Genomic DNA, 15,797 nt, shown 5'->3' with positions numbered 1-15,797 from the left:
GAAAATAGGGCTAAAAATAATGCATACAGCCAGTAGGTGGCGCTATGACTGTATCATCATATTAGCATATCAATCTGTTCAGAATCACATGGTCATCATGCCTGATTTTTTTCATCCACATTGGATGAAGTATGTGGGAGATACAGCCACAATTATATTCATTTCCTATGTGTAGGCGAAGGGTCAAGTTCATGGCGGCGCCACAGGTAAACCGTGTAACCCACACCAAAACTTTTGATGACTTTTTGTCCTTAATGCCTTAAGATTCAACAGACAAAATTTCAGCCCGATCGGACCGATCCCCTAGGATAAGTTCGTTAAAGTACAGCCAGTCCGAAACGCCAAACGGCAGAATTTTTCCAAAATGGACTTCAAAGAATATTTACTCCAAGAGACTTTTTTCTTGTATTGAAGAGATCTATCTGTGTACTAAATTTCATGTCTGTAGGCCTCATGGGGGCGCAGTTCACATTCCAGGGGGCGCTGCTGAGCTGAGGGACCACTCCCAATTGTGCTAGAACAGTGCTCTGTGGCAAGACTTGTAGAGGATTATAGGTTTCAAGGCAGAACATTATCCAGAATGGATGATAAGTGGGAAAAACCCAAAATCCACATTTTCACAAATCAGAGGGTGAGTTTGCGGCGGTGCTCCGCCCACATCGTGTAATGTAGAGAAAAGCTTTTGATCACTTTTGGACAATAGTGTCTTAAGAGCAACATGACAAGATTTCAGCTCGGGCCCTAATAATAATTCCTTCAGATACAATAGGGCTTTGCACAAATTTTCGTGCTCGGGCCCTAATAAAACACGGTCTACAGCTGGTATGTTTATTTAGATCAGAGGCTTAAGAATTTAACCAAGAATGAGATGTATTTTTGATACTGGACAATATTTGAAGTGTAATTCTATGAACACCTTTCAGGTTATAAAGTATTTAGGTAGGAGCGTGGTACTGACCTTCTCATAACTTTAATCAAGAAAGCGAGTAAGTGTACAATCCCAAAATGTTGAACTATTCCTTTAAATCAGTGAGAAAGAAGATATATACCATGTAGAAAATAATTCAAAACTCTGAACTGGCCTGAATCTGCGTTACATAAACTGACCATGAATAATTCAGTGTCAGTGTCTTGGGAAAAACAGGAGTCTGATTTATATTATTTTAAATTATATATTTATTGTTAAGTCAGTCCTGTGACAGACTGGCAACCTTCAGGTTGTACCCTACCTCTCACCTAAAGTCAGCTGGGACTGGCCACTACCCATGACCCTTAAGAAAATGGATGGAGGGATATTTATTATATTTTGTTTATTATTTTATATCCTACAGTGAATAATAAGATGATCTACCATTTACTGGCCTTAAATGCACTCATCTTAAAATAAATGTTGCCCCACAGCACTGAGAATCTTAACTCCTGGCCTGAACTTTCTCCTTTTATTATTTTCATCTCCAGCATGGGACTGTGGACTGAGGGCTGGGGCTTGTGGTCTCCTGCACATCTGTGTGCTTCAATGATGGGACAGATTGTGGGAGGGAGATGGGACGGGGTGGTGGGGTCCTGAGGTTGCCTCAATGTTGGACGGAGGTTGCAGGAATGTTAGCGGGATGGCTTGGTGGGAGCTGGGATGAGGAGATGTCACCCGGTCTGATTTAAAGCGAGGGCTGTGGGAAACGCCCACAGGGGAATCTTGAATCGTGTCTGTGTGTGTGTGTGTGTGTGTGTGTGTGTGTGTGTGTAGGAAGGGATGTGGAGTGGTTGGTGGTGGTGGGGGGGTTGATGGGAGGGAAAAGGCTTGGGTGTTTGGTTGTGTGGTTCGGGCTGAGGCCCAGCAACAGGCCCCGAGGACACCAAACACACACGCACATCAACACACAAAGAGATGACACAGAAAACACGCCCATAATGACCTATATTCACCCACTAGTACACACACACACATGCATACAAAAATACACACCTCAGTGTCGTTGTTGAGGTTCCACAGGTCTAAGCGGCCCATGCCATCCACGGCAGCAAAGATCGCAGGGTGCACAGGTGACCACATGACATCATACACGTAGTCGGCGTTGTCCTCAAACGAGTACAGAGGCTTGTTGTGCTGCAAAAGAGAAAATGTGTTTAAGTGTGTGAAAAAAAAAACACTGGAGAGAAAAATAGAGAGAGCTACGGATTTCAGTAGATGACACACTAGAAAGAAAAGAAAGACAGAGAGAGAGAGAGAGAGAGAGAGAGAGAGAGAGAAGGAATGGAGAGAGGGAGTGAGTGAGCTTCAGACAGAGTGGCGCTGCCTCAGCCTTGGGGCCTGTCTGGGTGCAGAGCCTAATTAAAAAGCCTAGCACATTCACACAGCGCCATAAAACCACTGGGAGAGATGAAAGGGAGGGCCCCTCCACAAGGTGTACTGTAACCTCAACACAACAGCTGTCTGAGGGAGGGAGGGAGAAATAGAAAGCGAGAGAGGGATGGGAAATATGAGGAAAAGGAGGGGTGGACGATGGACACAGAGGAAGGGGCTATGGAAATAGAATGTGTGTGGGTAAATATACAGCCTGACCAATTCTGGATTTTTTTAGGCCTTTACCAATATCGGTTTTTGAGAGCAAAAAAAAAAAAAGATGTTATACATTTGAAAAATAAAAATCAATGCTCTCTGGAAGACATGTATTCTCTAGCTAGTTTAGGTTATGGTCAGAGGTTAGTGTGTGTGTGTGTGTATCCCCCTGTCTCTCAGACCGGCTGTTAGGATTCCAGAGGCTTACAAACTGCATTCCTGACAGGTAGAGTGGGAGGGGTGGGAGACAGGAGACAGGTTGGCTGGGGGAGCAAATGAAGGAATGTAGTCTCTCTCTCTGTTTCTCTCTCTCACTCTCCTCCTCATGCCTTCTCTCTCCTTTTTTTTTCTCCATCACCTTTACTCTATCACTCCGCAGTTGTTCTGAAAGGCTGCAGACAGACAGCGGTGCACTGTGCACGCTCACACACACACACACACACACACACACACACACAAACAAAAACACAAACAGAGTCAAGGCAATTTCAAGCCTCAATTGAACCTGTTTTCCAGCCGACGAGGTGACAGCAGAGGTCATTTTCCTCAGCATTCGATCAGCTGTGCGATCTGTGTTTATGTTCCCTCTCTCTCTCTCTCTCTCTCTCTCTCTCTCACTCTCTCCTTGTTTTAGTCCATGTCCCCCCATTACAGTTTGACTTAACTCTTTTACTCATCCTCTAACTCTGCAGTATATCATATCAACTGGCTGTATGTGAAACGTCATTTTATTTTGATAGGTTGCATTGCCTCTGTATCCTGTTTCAATCTAAAAATGTGTACTATGGCAATATTCTGCCATAAGTCAAAGTAATACACAATGTATGAGTTAAGATGAGAAGGATTAAGACCAGTTAAGACCAACAACATTTTCATAACCTTTTCACCATTTAATTACTGTTCATTCATTTTTGGCCACTTCCTTGTGACAGCCTTGCCGCTTTCGTATTTGTTTCCTATTATTGATATTTCACCATTCGTATGAGATGTCAGTCATATATATTTATGAACTTTCTGCCAATAAGACACAAAAACCTGGCAATTCCTGAAAATATGGAAGTGACTGTCGTCATTTATCCCACATAGTCTCCAACATCTCTCCATGTCGTTGAATTAGTTGAATTCCATTGTGCCAAAAATTCTCTAGCCCTCCTCTGGAATATTAAAATTACCCTCCATCTCCCGCTGATCTTTTATATACAGTGTATTCTCAGACTTGGACTGAAGAATGCCATTATCCGTACATTCTGGAGATAATCTTATTACATATTGTGGATTTGGATGTTGACAAGAATATTTTCATGATTTTGGTCTCTCCCATTTCTAAATCTACACCGAGGTCTTGGCTGAAAGAAATGCAGAACCCGAAGGTTTCTGTAACTCTGGAATGCCCCCTTGTGAACAAATGTATATATAATGATTAGTACGGCCTTCTGTGATCCACTTTTGAAAACAATCATCAGATCTATTTGGTATAAACTAAATATTGTAAAACCATGACAGTGGATTTACAGCTTAGATGAATCACCTAGTCCACATAATTCAACCGTCTCCTGCCAGGTTTTCAATTATGCATTAATTAAGTTTATTTCTATTCACCATTTTAGTCAGTATTTGTTATCTTCGCTGCTGTTGGTGCCCCTTCTGCCATTGTCATTTCTTTCCACCCTGCAGAGTATGCTGTGTACACAAGCAAATTGATGGTCTTAACTGTGCTGCCACAGTAGAGGCCCATGCCTCCATAATGCTTTCTGAATTGTGAAGTTTTATACTTGGTCCTTGTTCCCCCGTGTCTTAATTTCATAGACTGTTGGGTCAGTGTCTTCACTGGAAGAGTCTGAATATAAATAGATATAGCATTCAATGGCCCATAATTAAGATCAAATCATTTTAGGATATATTTAGACAAGCTGATACCCAGGCACCTGACTGATTCTGCATCATATTTTAACTTATGTTTTCCTGTAATATGGTTGGCTGGGTCCTAGTTAAATGTGATTACCTGCGTTTTCTGTATGTTAAGCTTATAACCTGAGAGAGCCCCATATTTTTCTAGAAGACTCATGCTGATGAGGTATTGATCAGGTAAATCAATACCTCATCAGCAAAAAGAGCCAATTTTTTGTTACCCTGATTACACGTTCAGCCCCTTAATATCAGCGTTTTGTTGAATGCATTGGCTCAAGGGTTCTATGAGCAGGAAGAGGAGTAGTTCTGGTAGAGTATTTTCTATTCTTCTTTTGTGAAGTATTTGTAGTTCACATTTAATACACTAATGGGATGTTAATTATCACAATCTAGTTTGTCTTTTCCATCTCTTGGTATGACAGAAATGATCGCATCCCTACATGAGGATGGAATTTCCTTTTTCTGCAGCATCCAATTAAAGGCTTTCAGTAATGTTGGACCCAAACTGTTCCTGCACAGATTTACACCACTCGGAAGTGAAACCATCTGTGCCCAAGGATTTATTAGCTTTTCGTCTCCCCGTTGCTGCTTATATTTCCTCTTTTTTTTTTTTTTTTTAAATATTTCAGCTATCAAGATTTTATTTTGTTCATTAGTTACAGAAGGTAGATCCAATGAGGATAAAAAAATGACTCTGTAAAGTGGTTTGTAAAACTTTTCAAAACTTTGTTGGATTCTTTCTAGACTCAATTTCCTTTCTTGTATATTGTATTGGATATTTTATTATTGCTTGTTGTTTTCATAGTCTGTAAGATAGTTTCACAGATTTCCCACCACCTCCATGATGGTGCTGCATTGTAAATAACTTTTTTTTGTATTTACTTGTATTGTGTAATCATTCTTTCTTTTCATAATGTTTGATTTAGCCTCTTCATTTAAAGTGCCTACATTGTCTCTGTAGCTGCTTCAATTTATCCTCCAGATTCTGAAGCCTTTGCTTTTGCAAATTTCTTCTCATGAGAAGTGATAGCTCTTATTTTTCCCCTGATTACGGCTTTAAGTGCATCCCAAAGTACAGATGGCGTCACCCTGCCACTGTCATTCAGATCTAAGTACAGTTTTAATTTCATTAACTTTTCCTTGGTCTGTGGATTATTTAAAATTTAGCTTTTGAATCTGAATCTCCACTATAAGAGTCGAGTCTTGGATTTAGACAAAAACTCCTCTGCTTTTTGCTGCCATTATTTTGAATATTTGTCTATAGAAAGACCAGTCACTACCTGGGGGAACATACACTGTAAGAAGACTCACTAAGGTTCCTTCCACTCTCCCAATAATCAAAACAAATCTGCCTTCTTGGCCCCTGTGTTCTGATATCTGTCTGTAATTTACAGAACTTGATATCATGCTCAGTTTCATTAAGATGAGATTCTTGCAGAAAAGCCATTTGAATTTTATCCTTGACAGAATCTCTCCCCTCTTAATCGGACTGAGTACCACGTTAACATTAAAAGAAGTTACTCTTATAGACCGACTTGGACTTGGGACCGTTCTCCCTGTAGAAAGTGACAGACAGTAAACAACAGCTGGACACTGAACAAAGAGAATGTAATTAGAGAGTATTACATTTAATAATATTATTTAGTGTAACTTCTAATATAGAGGTCTCATCTATGATGCTGCCTGAACCTCTTAAAAATGGCTCCAAGGGAAACAACCTCTCTTGGGACCAGCTGAGGGGGGCCCTTGCTGAAGATAACTGCACCAAATAGTCCCGTCATGTCCCTGTCATTTTTATGCGAAATGTATCCAGTGAAGTCCTCCTCCTGTCTACCGACTATTCAAAATGTAAACTACTGTTTTACTGTTGTCTGTCCATAATCTGCCTGTCTTAAATAAGATGATTTGGGTAAATAATGTGGCAACAAGTCTTAAAACTAATCTTAAAATGAAGCTTAATCCTTGTGGCGCCACATGTGAAGTAACTGCTTGTCATTGTCTTTCCTGTGCTGAGAAACTGGGGAGTTTCTAGCACAGTTTTGAACTGGAAAACCTTGACTGACCTACAGTGGATACAGATAGTTAACATCAAAGTAAAACGGTAATTTATTTACATAAAGTTTGGTTACCCCCCCCACATGTCTCTGAACAAGTTTCGCAGCGAAGAGAACCGATGAATGGATGGATGCAAGGTGCAAAATCCCACTGAAATAATACAAACTGTAAACTACCCTCCAATACTACACTTTTGTGTTTGCTGTCTCAAAATTCTAAATGTTTCAGAGGTTGTGAATATTACAGAGAAGCTCTCACCCCTCAGCCTTCCAGAGGGATCCAAACCATCATCATCACAAGCGCCGTGCTAGCCTGTTAGCTTCACATCAAATTTATTAACCACACACTGTGGGGACTGAGAAGCTGTCCTCAAATTAGAAATTGTTATGAAACGTCTCTGAAGCGGTGCCGTAAGAGCACACCAGGACAAAACCCTCGACAGCATCTCATTTTCTCCTTTCCAAATATATCCACAGACACTCATCTGAAATATTATCAACACTCATTAACAATCACCTGAACCGACAGTGATGCAGCCCTTCAATTAACTTCTTAAGAGAGCAAAAGTGGAATGATTATGCTCCATCCAATCACTTAGTAGACGCTGGTTTTGGGGTCAAGAGAGCAAGACGGTTCAAGTTATGCGCAGTTATAAACCAACTCCCAGCTGTCGCGACGTCTTCACACTCTGGCTGACTAGAAATGTTTTCACTAACCACAATATTTGCACCGCTGAGTGTAAAAACATCAGCAGACTTCTGTACGACGGCCTTTTTGAACCGGCGAGGGCAAACGTGCGTGTGAATGCAAAGAGAATCCACTGCGAGGGTGTGTGTGTGTGTGTTACAACACTTGTGATGACTGTGATTGGTGGGTTGAAGGAAAACCTCGAGGGGATTTTAGGTAAGCAACGGATGGCTTACTTAAGGTGTATGTGAGACATGTGTGGTGTGTCTGTGTTTACACATACACACACACGCACACTCACACACCTATATACTAGCAGGTATTTCGCCTGCCCACATACAAACATGGGTTATGTGGGATAAGAGACAGATGCACATTCCTGCGGTGCCCCTCAAAGGAAAGGGAATTCCCAAATCCTGAAAAATAACCCACTCTTCTGATGAAAATCCACAGAAATGTTTTAATATGTGTCATGGGACCCTTCGCACATGACTTATGCACTGGCTGCATGCAAACATGAGCTAAAATTCATTTTTACTGCCTGTCACAGCCAAGTATGAAAACTGTAACTGGATCTTGCATAAAGCTAAAGGTATTATGCATTATGTATTTTCATACTGAACAGGTCTCTCTTTGACTTTTGGTTGTTTTTGCTGCTTGGCGCCCTGTTCATGTCCATCTCTCTGGTGCTTCAACATTAGCATCACTTTCCACTGTAACCATGAATTTTTTTTTTTTGCCTTTAAAATGCCCCCTGGCCCTTTTCTCCTCACTCACTCTCCTGCTGACTCTTCTATCCCTTTTCCCCTCCTTTCTTTCCATCCTTCCTTCCTTCCTTCCTTCCTAATCCTCTTGTTCTCTACTTTATGTACACAATCCTATTTTCTCCTCCATTCAATTACTTGAATTTAACACTGCAATGTCTCAGCTTATAGGTCATGTCATCCTATTTCAGTCACAGAGTTTCTTTCTTCTCAGCACCAACAAAAGTGTCCTTTGAAAGAATTAGATATCTTTTCTATTCTCCAACACTCACTCTGACAGAAACAAGGACTGTTTGCTTTTTTTACTGCCTCTAAAATGTTCCCAAATGGAATTCATCACCTGGGTTTGAAGGGAGAACAAATGCCCTGAGTGGATGAGGTCACTGAAAACCGGCAAGGGGAGGAGCGCCCACCTTCAGACTGTGTCTGAGTTAGATCCACTGAGTGCACCTGCAGACTACAGGCTACAGGCTGTAGGCTGCAGGCTGCAGCCAGCACTGGCCCATCAGTGCATCAGTACACACGTGTGAACACATACAATTTTTTAACAATACCACAGTAAATAGCAATTAGTAAATAAAGTTAATGAGGTTACACTTTAGTGAATTATTAACTCTTTGTTTAGAATGATTTGTTCTTTGTCCTGAAGTGACAAATTTTCCGCTTTTACTGTGAAGGCGTAATCAGCCACAGGAGGTTTTTTTGCCCTCGGTTAGGCCTTACAGGCAAATCTTCTTCTGATGTTGGAAAGACCTCCAGCCTACTTCTGTAGTACTGACAGTAAACCTGTTTTTTTACCATCTATAAAATTGCAGCATTTTATTAGTGTATCTTACTGGTGGCAGACCACAGCCTGGGAGGAAACTGCCTAGCAGGCTGAATTCAGCTTAAAATAACCAGAGTTCCAGTTTTGTTTCAGGCTCTTAGTTGGGGATTTACAACATTTCTGCTATTAAATCATTTCACTGAACACCCACACAGTGTCCATGCAGACAGTAACAGAACTCACCTACATTATTCCCACACACAAATATGTGCAGAGACACACAAGTAGTAAAAGACTGATTTTCAGAAAGAAGCCTGTGGTACTCAGATTTTCCCCCTGACTCACATGTTCATTCTCTCACTCTCAACCCACTCTCTCACTCACTCACTCACACACATGGATTTCCTCCCCCCGGAGTCCCCCAATCAGCCCCCCCCCACACATCCCCTTCTCTCTCTCTTTCTTTACCTCTCTCTCTCTCACACACACACACACACACACAAAAACACACACATCATACCTTGGTGCTCCAGAGTTTGACAGTCCAGTCAAAGGATGATGTGATGAAGAGGTGGGAAAAATCGACGGTGCCCACTGCACTGTGACAGCTGATGCCCGTCACTGGCCCCTGGTGGCCCTCGAACATCTCACAGATACCTGCCTTGCTGGAGACGGACGACACAAATGTAAAATTCATAGCTTCCATATTCAGCACTGCAGTGGTCTCACATTGGTTTAATACAAAGCAGTGAAATGGTTTGTCTCTCGTTGGGGATGCTCATGCCAAAACCAAATTCACAGCATATGAAGGGGATCTGATTGAAATTAAAATGATTAACTCTTTAAATTAAATTTAATTCCTTAAATTAAATCCAGTTTTCTTAAAACAAGTGAAACATTCTGTCAAGGGAAATTATTTAATCTTATTCCACATGAATTTAGTATGTCAACAATTTCCAAGGCAACAAAAAAATGCACAGTAATATACTTGATTAAAATAATTTATTAATATAATTTAATTTAATAATACTAATATTGTAACTCTAGAATATGTAAGCATAAAAATAAAAAAAAACAAAAAAAAAAACAAGTTGTTTCCAGTGAATTTCCCTTTTATGCATATGTGTGTAAGAGAGTGTGTGTCTCCACCAACCTGCCATGTCTGGATGCAGTGTACACAGTGCCCTCCTCACTCCCCACCACATAGTTGTTAACGTCTCCCGTGGGGAAGGCCATGCCTGTCACCGCCACAGGCTTGGATTTATTGTACACCAGTTCCATCGTCTCCTACACACACACACACACACACACACACACACACACACACACACACACACACACACACACACACACGCATACGCACAAGCAAGTGTTCATGTAAGTCTATACAAATAAATTCAATAAACATAAATACATGTCCATCAACAGTTATTGAAAATACATGTACAGAAATGCAGGTACATTGTACCAGTTAAAAAAATATAATTTGTGTTATTTGTGTTTAAAGACTGTGTGATTAGTGGAGAGTGTGTTGTGTACCTGCGGCTGGGAGAGCATGTCCAGACTCCAGGAGCACATCCTGCCGTCTGTAGACACAGTGATCAGGTTGTTGGCATTCTGGGTGCCAACCACGTTCACGCAGTACACTGGATGCTACACGAACACACACATGAATACACACAAAAAAGAGATACAGACACACAGGTACACAAATGGATGAGACTGGTGGGAACACACATTCACACAATGCCACGTGCTTTCAGTATCTTATAACTGACCACAACTGTAATACGATTACAACAATCCCTACTGAAACGCTCATTATTCCACCACATATTGTGATCGCAATCATAAATCGTAATAATTAGTCTCATTGATTAGAGACAAAAGAATTTCTCTGCACATCTGGGATCTTGTTTAATAGATATTTGGATAATTCCTAGCTGCAGTAGACTGGCTGAAATGAAATATTCCAATAATTTTATATGCAAATCTTTACAAAAATTAGATTTTAAACATGGTCCTGTAATGACCATGTACCCTTACACGTAAGAAATTATTAGAAATTTTGTGAGCCAATGCGTGCAGCAGGCGAACAGACACCTCACACGCCAGAGTGGGGTTGTCCTTTTAAATGACTCTACATCTGGGACATGCACTGCCGTCCAAATCCACAGGAGTGTGTGAAACCATTATGTCATTACTGGGCAGTAATTGATTTGTGAACTGGGCCAAACAAAGAATTCATTCAGCAATCACCAACACCGCTAGCTGGCTGGACTCACTGACTGGAGAGGAGAAGAGCGGCGGCCTCATTATTGGAGTCCACGGCCACTTTAAACCTACAGCATGGATGGCATGTAGCAATGTGTGTGTGGGCGTGTACGTGTGTGTGTACATGCCTTCTCGAGCTGTGATTATAAACAGCCACGGATCTTAAGATATTGCTAGTGTATACTGGTCAGTAATTTGTCGAGGGTCATTGAGTTTACTGGAGCGTCTGAACTGAGCTGTCCTTTCAGTTATGTCTGGAGTCAAGTGTGTGTGTGTGTTGTGGTTGTGCCTATTGTGAGAAAATGCAGTCTCAAAGCTGCAGAGTTCCTCTTTCATGGAAACATACATCAAGTAATTATCATGAAAACATCTTATTGTCCATATGTATTAATACAGTACTACATAATGTAATTTGATTTTTCATCAGAATTTTTATGTGACTAACTTTTCAAATCTTTAAAGTCCCTAAAAACAAATTTTCTACATTACATTATTAATACCTACCATCAGATCAGATCTAGGATGTTTGATTTTTCAAATCTAACCTTCTGAGTGTTGCTTATTTAGTCATGAATATCTTAATGTTATTGTGAAAAATATATTTTTTTAAATAATAGAAAAATAATGAAAGCACAACAAGGAGTTTTTTCATGAAGGTCAGAGATTATTTTAGCTTTTGAACTCACACTGAGCTGCAACTAACAATTATATTTAATTGCTCTAAATTAATAATTTAGTCTATAAATGTTTTCAAGTACCCAATGTATTTCCAAGTACCCAAAATACAATTTCCCAATATGCACGATTCACATTTCTTACTCTGTCGGACTAGTGCAAACTAAAGGCATTCAGTTTGTAATAATATGAAACAAGGAAAAGCAAACTATCTCCAAATCTGAGGTTTAACATTTTTGCTTGAACGCTTAAATGAATGTTAAATACATACATACATACAAAACTCTGACTGATTTTCTGCAGATTCCGTGCACATCAACATTTCAGCACAAAAAGAAGAACGTTAACTCTTAGGCACAGATCAGATTTTTGGTGCCTATTAATGTGCAGAATTTTTTTTTGTAATTGTGTCAACACTAAAAATATCAACTCTACCAAAGGCTGCCTTGATGCACAACAGAGTCCAGTTTGTTGTGCACATCTAAGACTGTATTTACACTGATAGTGGGAGCAGGCCTTACAGTGTGTGCAGCAGCAGACAGGGGAGTCCTCTGGACAGGGGTCCGACGGTGACTGCGGTTGTCCCAAAGTACAATCTGCCCGGAGTAAGTACCCCCCACCACCAGGTTAGGATGAAACCTGGCAAAGCCCACAGACACCACCGGAGACTGAGGAGAGAAAAGAAGAGAGATAACGGGAGACGATGAGAGAGGAAAACCTTGGCAGATTATTCTGGTGTGAGGTTGAAAAGTTGGAAAAGTAAAAAAAACTATATATATATATATATATATAGATAGATAGAGAGAGAGAGAGAGAGAGAGAGAGAGAGAGAGAGAGAGAGAGAGAGAGAGAGAGAGAGAGATGGAAGATGGAAGATGGAGAGAAATAGTTTGGTCTGATAAAATGTCGAGATAAAACAGCAGACGGTGAGAAAAGAGCAAAAACAAAGAAATATATGAACCGAAAACTGTAATGCTAGACGAAGCATGAGTGAGAATGAATGATCAAGGCATCGTGATGGGTGGCAGACATGGGGGAGATAGACAGAGAGGGAGATGATGAGCTTGGCTACGGTGAGGGTCCGCTGAGGAGAGGGTAGAGGGGTGATGCTGGGGCGGAGACCAGACAAAGAAGGGAATTGTAGTCCTCTTTCCCCCAGCCGTTTCACATTACAGCATCAAAACCCCAGCAGCCACTGGAGCGCTCACTGTAGCCTCCATCATGACAAGCGCACCCTTGAACTCCCTCCCTTCCCCAGTGCTGTGTTTATTGAGTTTTGGTTCCTCTTCACTGCCTGTCCCATATGGGCTTGTGCGTGCAACAGCTAGCCTCTCCTGACCCAGAGCCACTGAAGCATCTGTGCCGAGGAGTTGTTATGAGAAAATGTCTCAGCTAAGTAGTGCTACAGGAGGGCAAGTGATGTTTTGCATTGACAAATTTATCCATCTAGTAAAGCGGCATAGTCATGTTGAGTTAATTTATAGGCATGAACGGGGCCAAGAGAGCATTCAACAAGAAGCTCACAGACACAAATCACAATTAAAAACAGTAAAACTATAACAACATGCAGGGTGCATTTCGCAAAAAGCATTGTTGCCTAATACAGTCGTAGATCTTCTTGGAAGAATTGACGTTGACAGATTTAGTGTTCCTGAAAACAGCACGTCACACGTCTTGTTGTTGCGACAACAGCTCTGAGACTGTGTTTAGTTACAACCTTGTCATTTCTTATCAGAATCCTCCCAAATGAATCAGTCTATTAACAAGGCAATGACTGCGTGATTTACGCAAATACATAAGTCTGCATTAAAATGTTCTAAAACTTTATGATACTTGTAATAGGCTGTTAAATAAGTAGTGAGACTACAATGAATGTGATTTTAAGAACTGAAATAAAATCTATGACAAATTTTATTAACTTAATGAAACAATAATGGATTACATAAATGCCCTTAATGGTATAACCCAGAGGGAATTCAATTAACCCTGTCAAATCTAAACACAATCATGCTGATCAAATGTGTGGAATCAAACTGTGGTCAAGCATTTCAGGTAAAGCCTTCCACAGGCTTCTCACAATAGAGTGCTGGCATTTAATAGTTTAAAGGTGAAACCACTGTCAATTCTTGTATTGAATTTTACATTTTTAATATCTCATCACTCAGACTATCCCTTAATTACTTTTTTGGGGCAAATTTCTTAAAAAATCTAAAAAAAAAAAAAAAGCTATTTTAAATGATTGAAGGTAGCATTGTCATTTCAAAATCAATATCAGTATGAAGATCCTATGGAGACTGAGACCTAGATCTAAAAATCTACAATAGTATAACTTTTGTCTTATTTTTCATTTCTTTTTACATCTCTCTCCCTCTTGCTCCCTCCCTCCCTCTCTCTCTCTCCCCCTCTCTCTCTCTCTCTCTCTCTCTCTCTCTCTCTCCATCCTCACCACAACATGTGTGAAGCAGCCAACTCAAAACCCCAGTTCACTTTGAAAGGAGACTGGAAAACAAACCAGAGGGAAAGAAAACACTGCACACTCTTTCTCTCTCTCTCTCTTCTTTTTTTTTTTTTTTTGGTTGGTTTCTTCTGAGGAGTCACGGCTTCCAGACGAATGGCTCGGGAGTCGCTTCAGATGTCAAGACTCAAAATAAACTGAACTCTGGTGGTAAAAATAAAGTTGCTCGTGTCAGCCAGCAGGGAGGCACGCTCTGAAAAGTTTATTGACATGGTCAGATAAAAAGGGATCCAGGTTTTTGGTTTATTAGCATGTATTGGTACACAAGATCTGATTTATAGCACGTGAAAGTCACCTTGCCAGGTTTATTCAATGTGGACTATTTAAAGAAAAGGCCCGCTGGAACTAAATTAAAAGAATATATGAAGCTAAAACTATGTATGACTGTGTAAAATGCCATAGAAGGTGACTATCCTATCAACATAGGAAGCAGTCCAAGAAGTACTGAAAGAAGGCTTTGTGACAATAAAACTGCTACTCCAAGCATTCGTACTCAAATCCATGTGTACGACTCTGCCTTGAACCTGATGACTTTTAATATCCCAGAATTCTGGGATGACCTTTACCCTCTGTGGTTGTCTGACAGGCTGCTGTCTGAGGTCTGTTTCCCCAGACTCTGTCAGTGCACTAATAAACCCAAGTTCTGCCCTCCCTGTCATCCCTGTTCACAAACACACACACACGCATCCACACAAGTGCTAAATAGGTACACCCCACCACCAAAACCATTTATCAGTCTTCAGAAAGCAGGGGAAATCAAAACCTTGTAGAAACTCTGAAGGAGACAGGAAAGCAGAGAGAAGGAATCATTAACAAGCAACATCTAACAGCTGAATTCTAACTACTTTGTCTTTATCCACGTCACTGATGACTTTTTACTCCCTCATCGCTGACTTTGTTGAGGCTTATCTATTTGCCTAAAGTGACAGCAACCATAAGACTGCTATAAAAGTGTCATTTCTCATTTGAGTTTTAAATATTTTTGCCAAACTGGAACAATCTGGATCACCACATAGACTGGATGCCACCTAAAATATATTGATCCTCATATCTTTTAACTCTCTATAGAAACCTTCATCTCTTTGGTCTTTCCAGTAAAGACCAGTATGACTCTGCTTTTACGATTAACACCATCAAAGATTTAAAATAAACACATAATCCAGAAGAATATACGGACACAAATAGAAAACATCCCTGCTCTCTACTCTCTGTTTTTCTTCCACCGGTTATCACCCTGAATAAACATCTCTACCCCACATGAGTAATGAGAAAGTGAAGCCAAATCAAGAGACCCCTCTATTTGCTCCATATGTTAGTTTAACTCCTAAGCCCTATCAGCATCCCCCATCTTTAGAGGAAAAATCCTGACTAAACTCTGAATCCCCTCTTTACAAAACCACAGGTTATGCCATCATTCCCCTCATGTACTGTCAGGCTTAGTGAAAGAGCTACTGAAAATTAGCCCGACTTTGTACCGATAGTGCAGCCGGAGGCGCCTGGCAGCCACGACTTGGACTTAAAATAAAAGCCATTCTCCCTAAATGCTTCTAATCAAATGTCACATCAGCACATATGTTTTGGAGTTATATGCCTTTT

The 15,797-nt window shown here is 40.6% G+C and overlaps 1 protein-coding gene across 1 annotated transcript in view; it reads right to left on the bottom strand.

The window, feature by feature from the left end:
* Positions 1 to 15,797, bottom strand: part of LOC121191546 (cytoplasmic dynein 1 intermediate chain 1) — an 85,211-nt gene that overhangs the window by 37,039 nt on the left and 32,375 nt on the right. Inside the window, exons 12-16 of the mRNA XM_041052713.1 lie at positions 12,208 to 12,354; positions 10,277 to 10,390; positions 9,891 to 10,024; positions 9,258 to 9,402; positions 1,964 to 2,104 (exon numbers count right to left, since the gene is read on the bottom strand). Coding sequence (XP_040908647.1) covers positions 1,964 to 2,104; positions 9,258 to 9,402; positions 9,891 to 10,024; positions 10,277 to 10,390; positions 12,208 to 12,354 — 681 coding nt within the window. The remainder of the gene's footprint in view (positions 1 to 1,963; positions 2,105 to 9,257; positions 9,403 to 9,890; positions 10,025 to 10,276; positions 10,391 to 12,207; positions 12,355 to 15,797) is intronic.

The sequence above is a fragment of the Toxotes jaculatrix genome, chromosome 13, assembly GCF_017976425.1.
Source record: "Toxotes jaculatrix isolate fToxJac2 chromosome 13, fToxJac2.pri, whole genome shotgun sequence".
Classification (NCBI taxonomy): domain Eukaryota; kingdom Metazoa; phylum Chordata; class Actinopteri; family Toxotidae; genus Toxotes; species Toxotes jaculatrix.
This window is presented reverse-complemented; position numbering and strand designations above follow the sequence as displayed.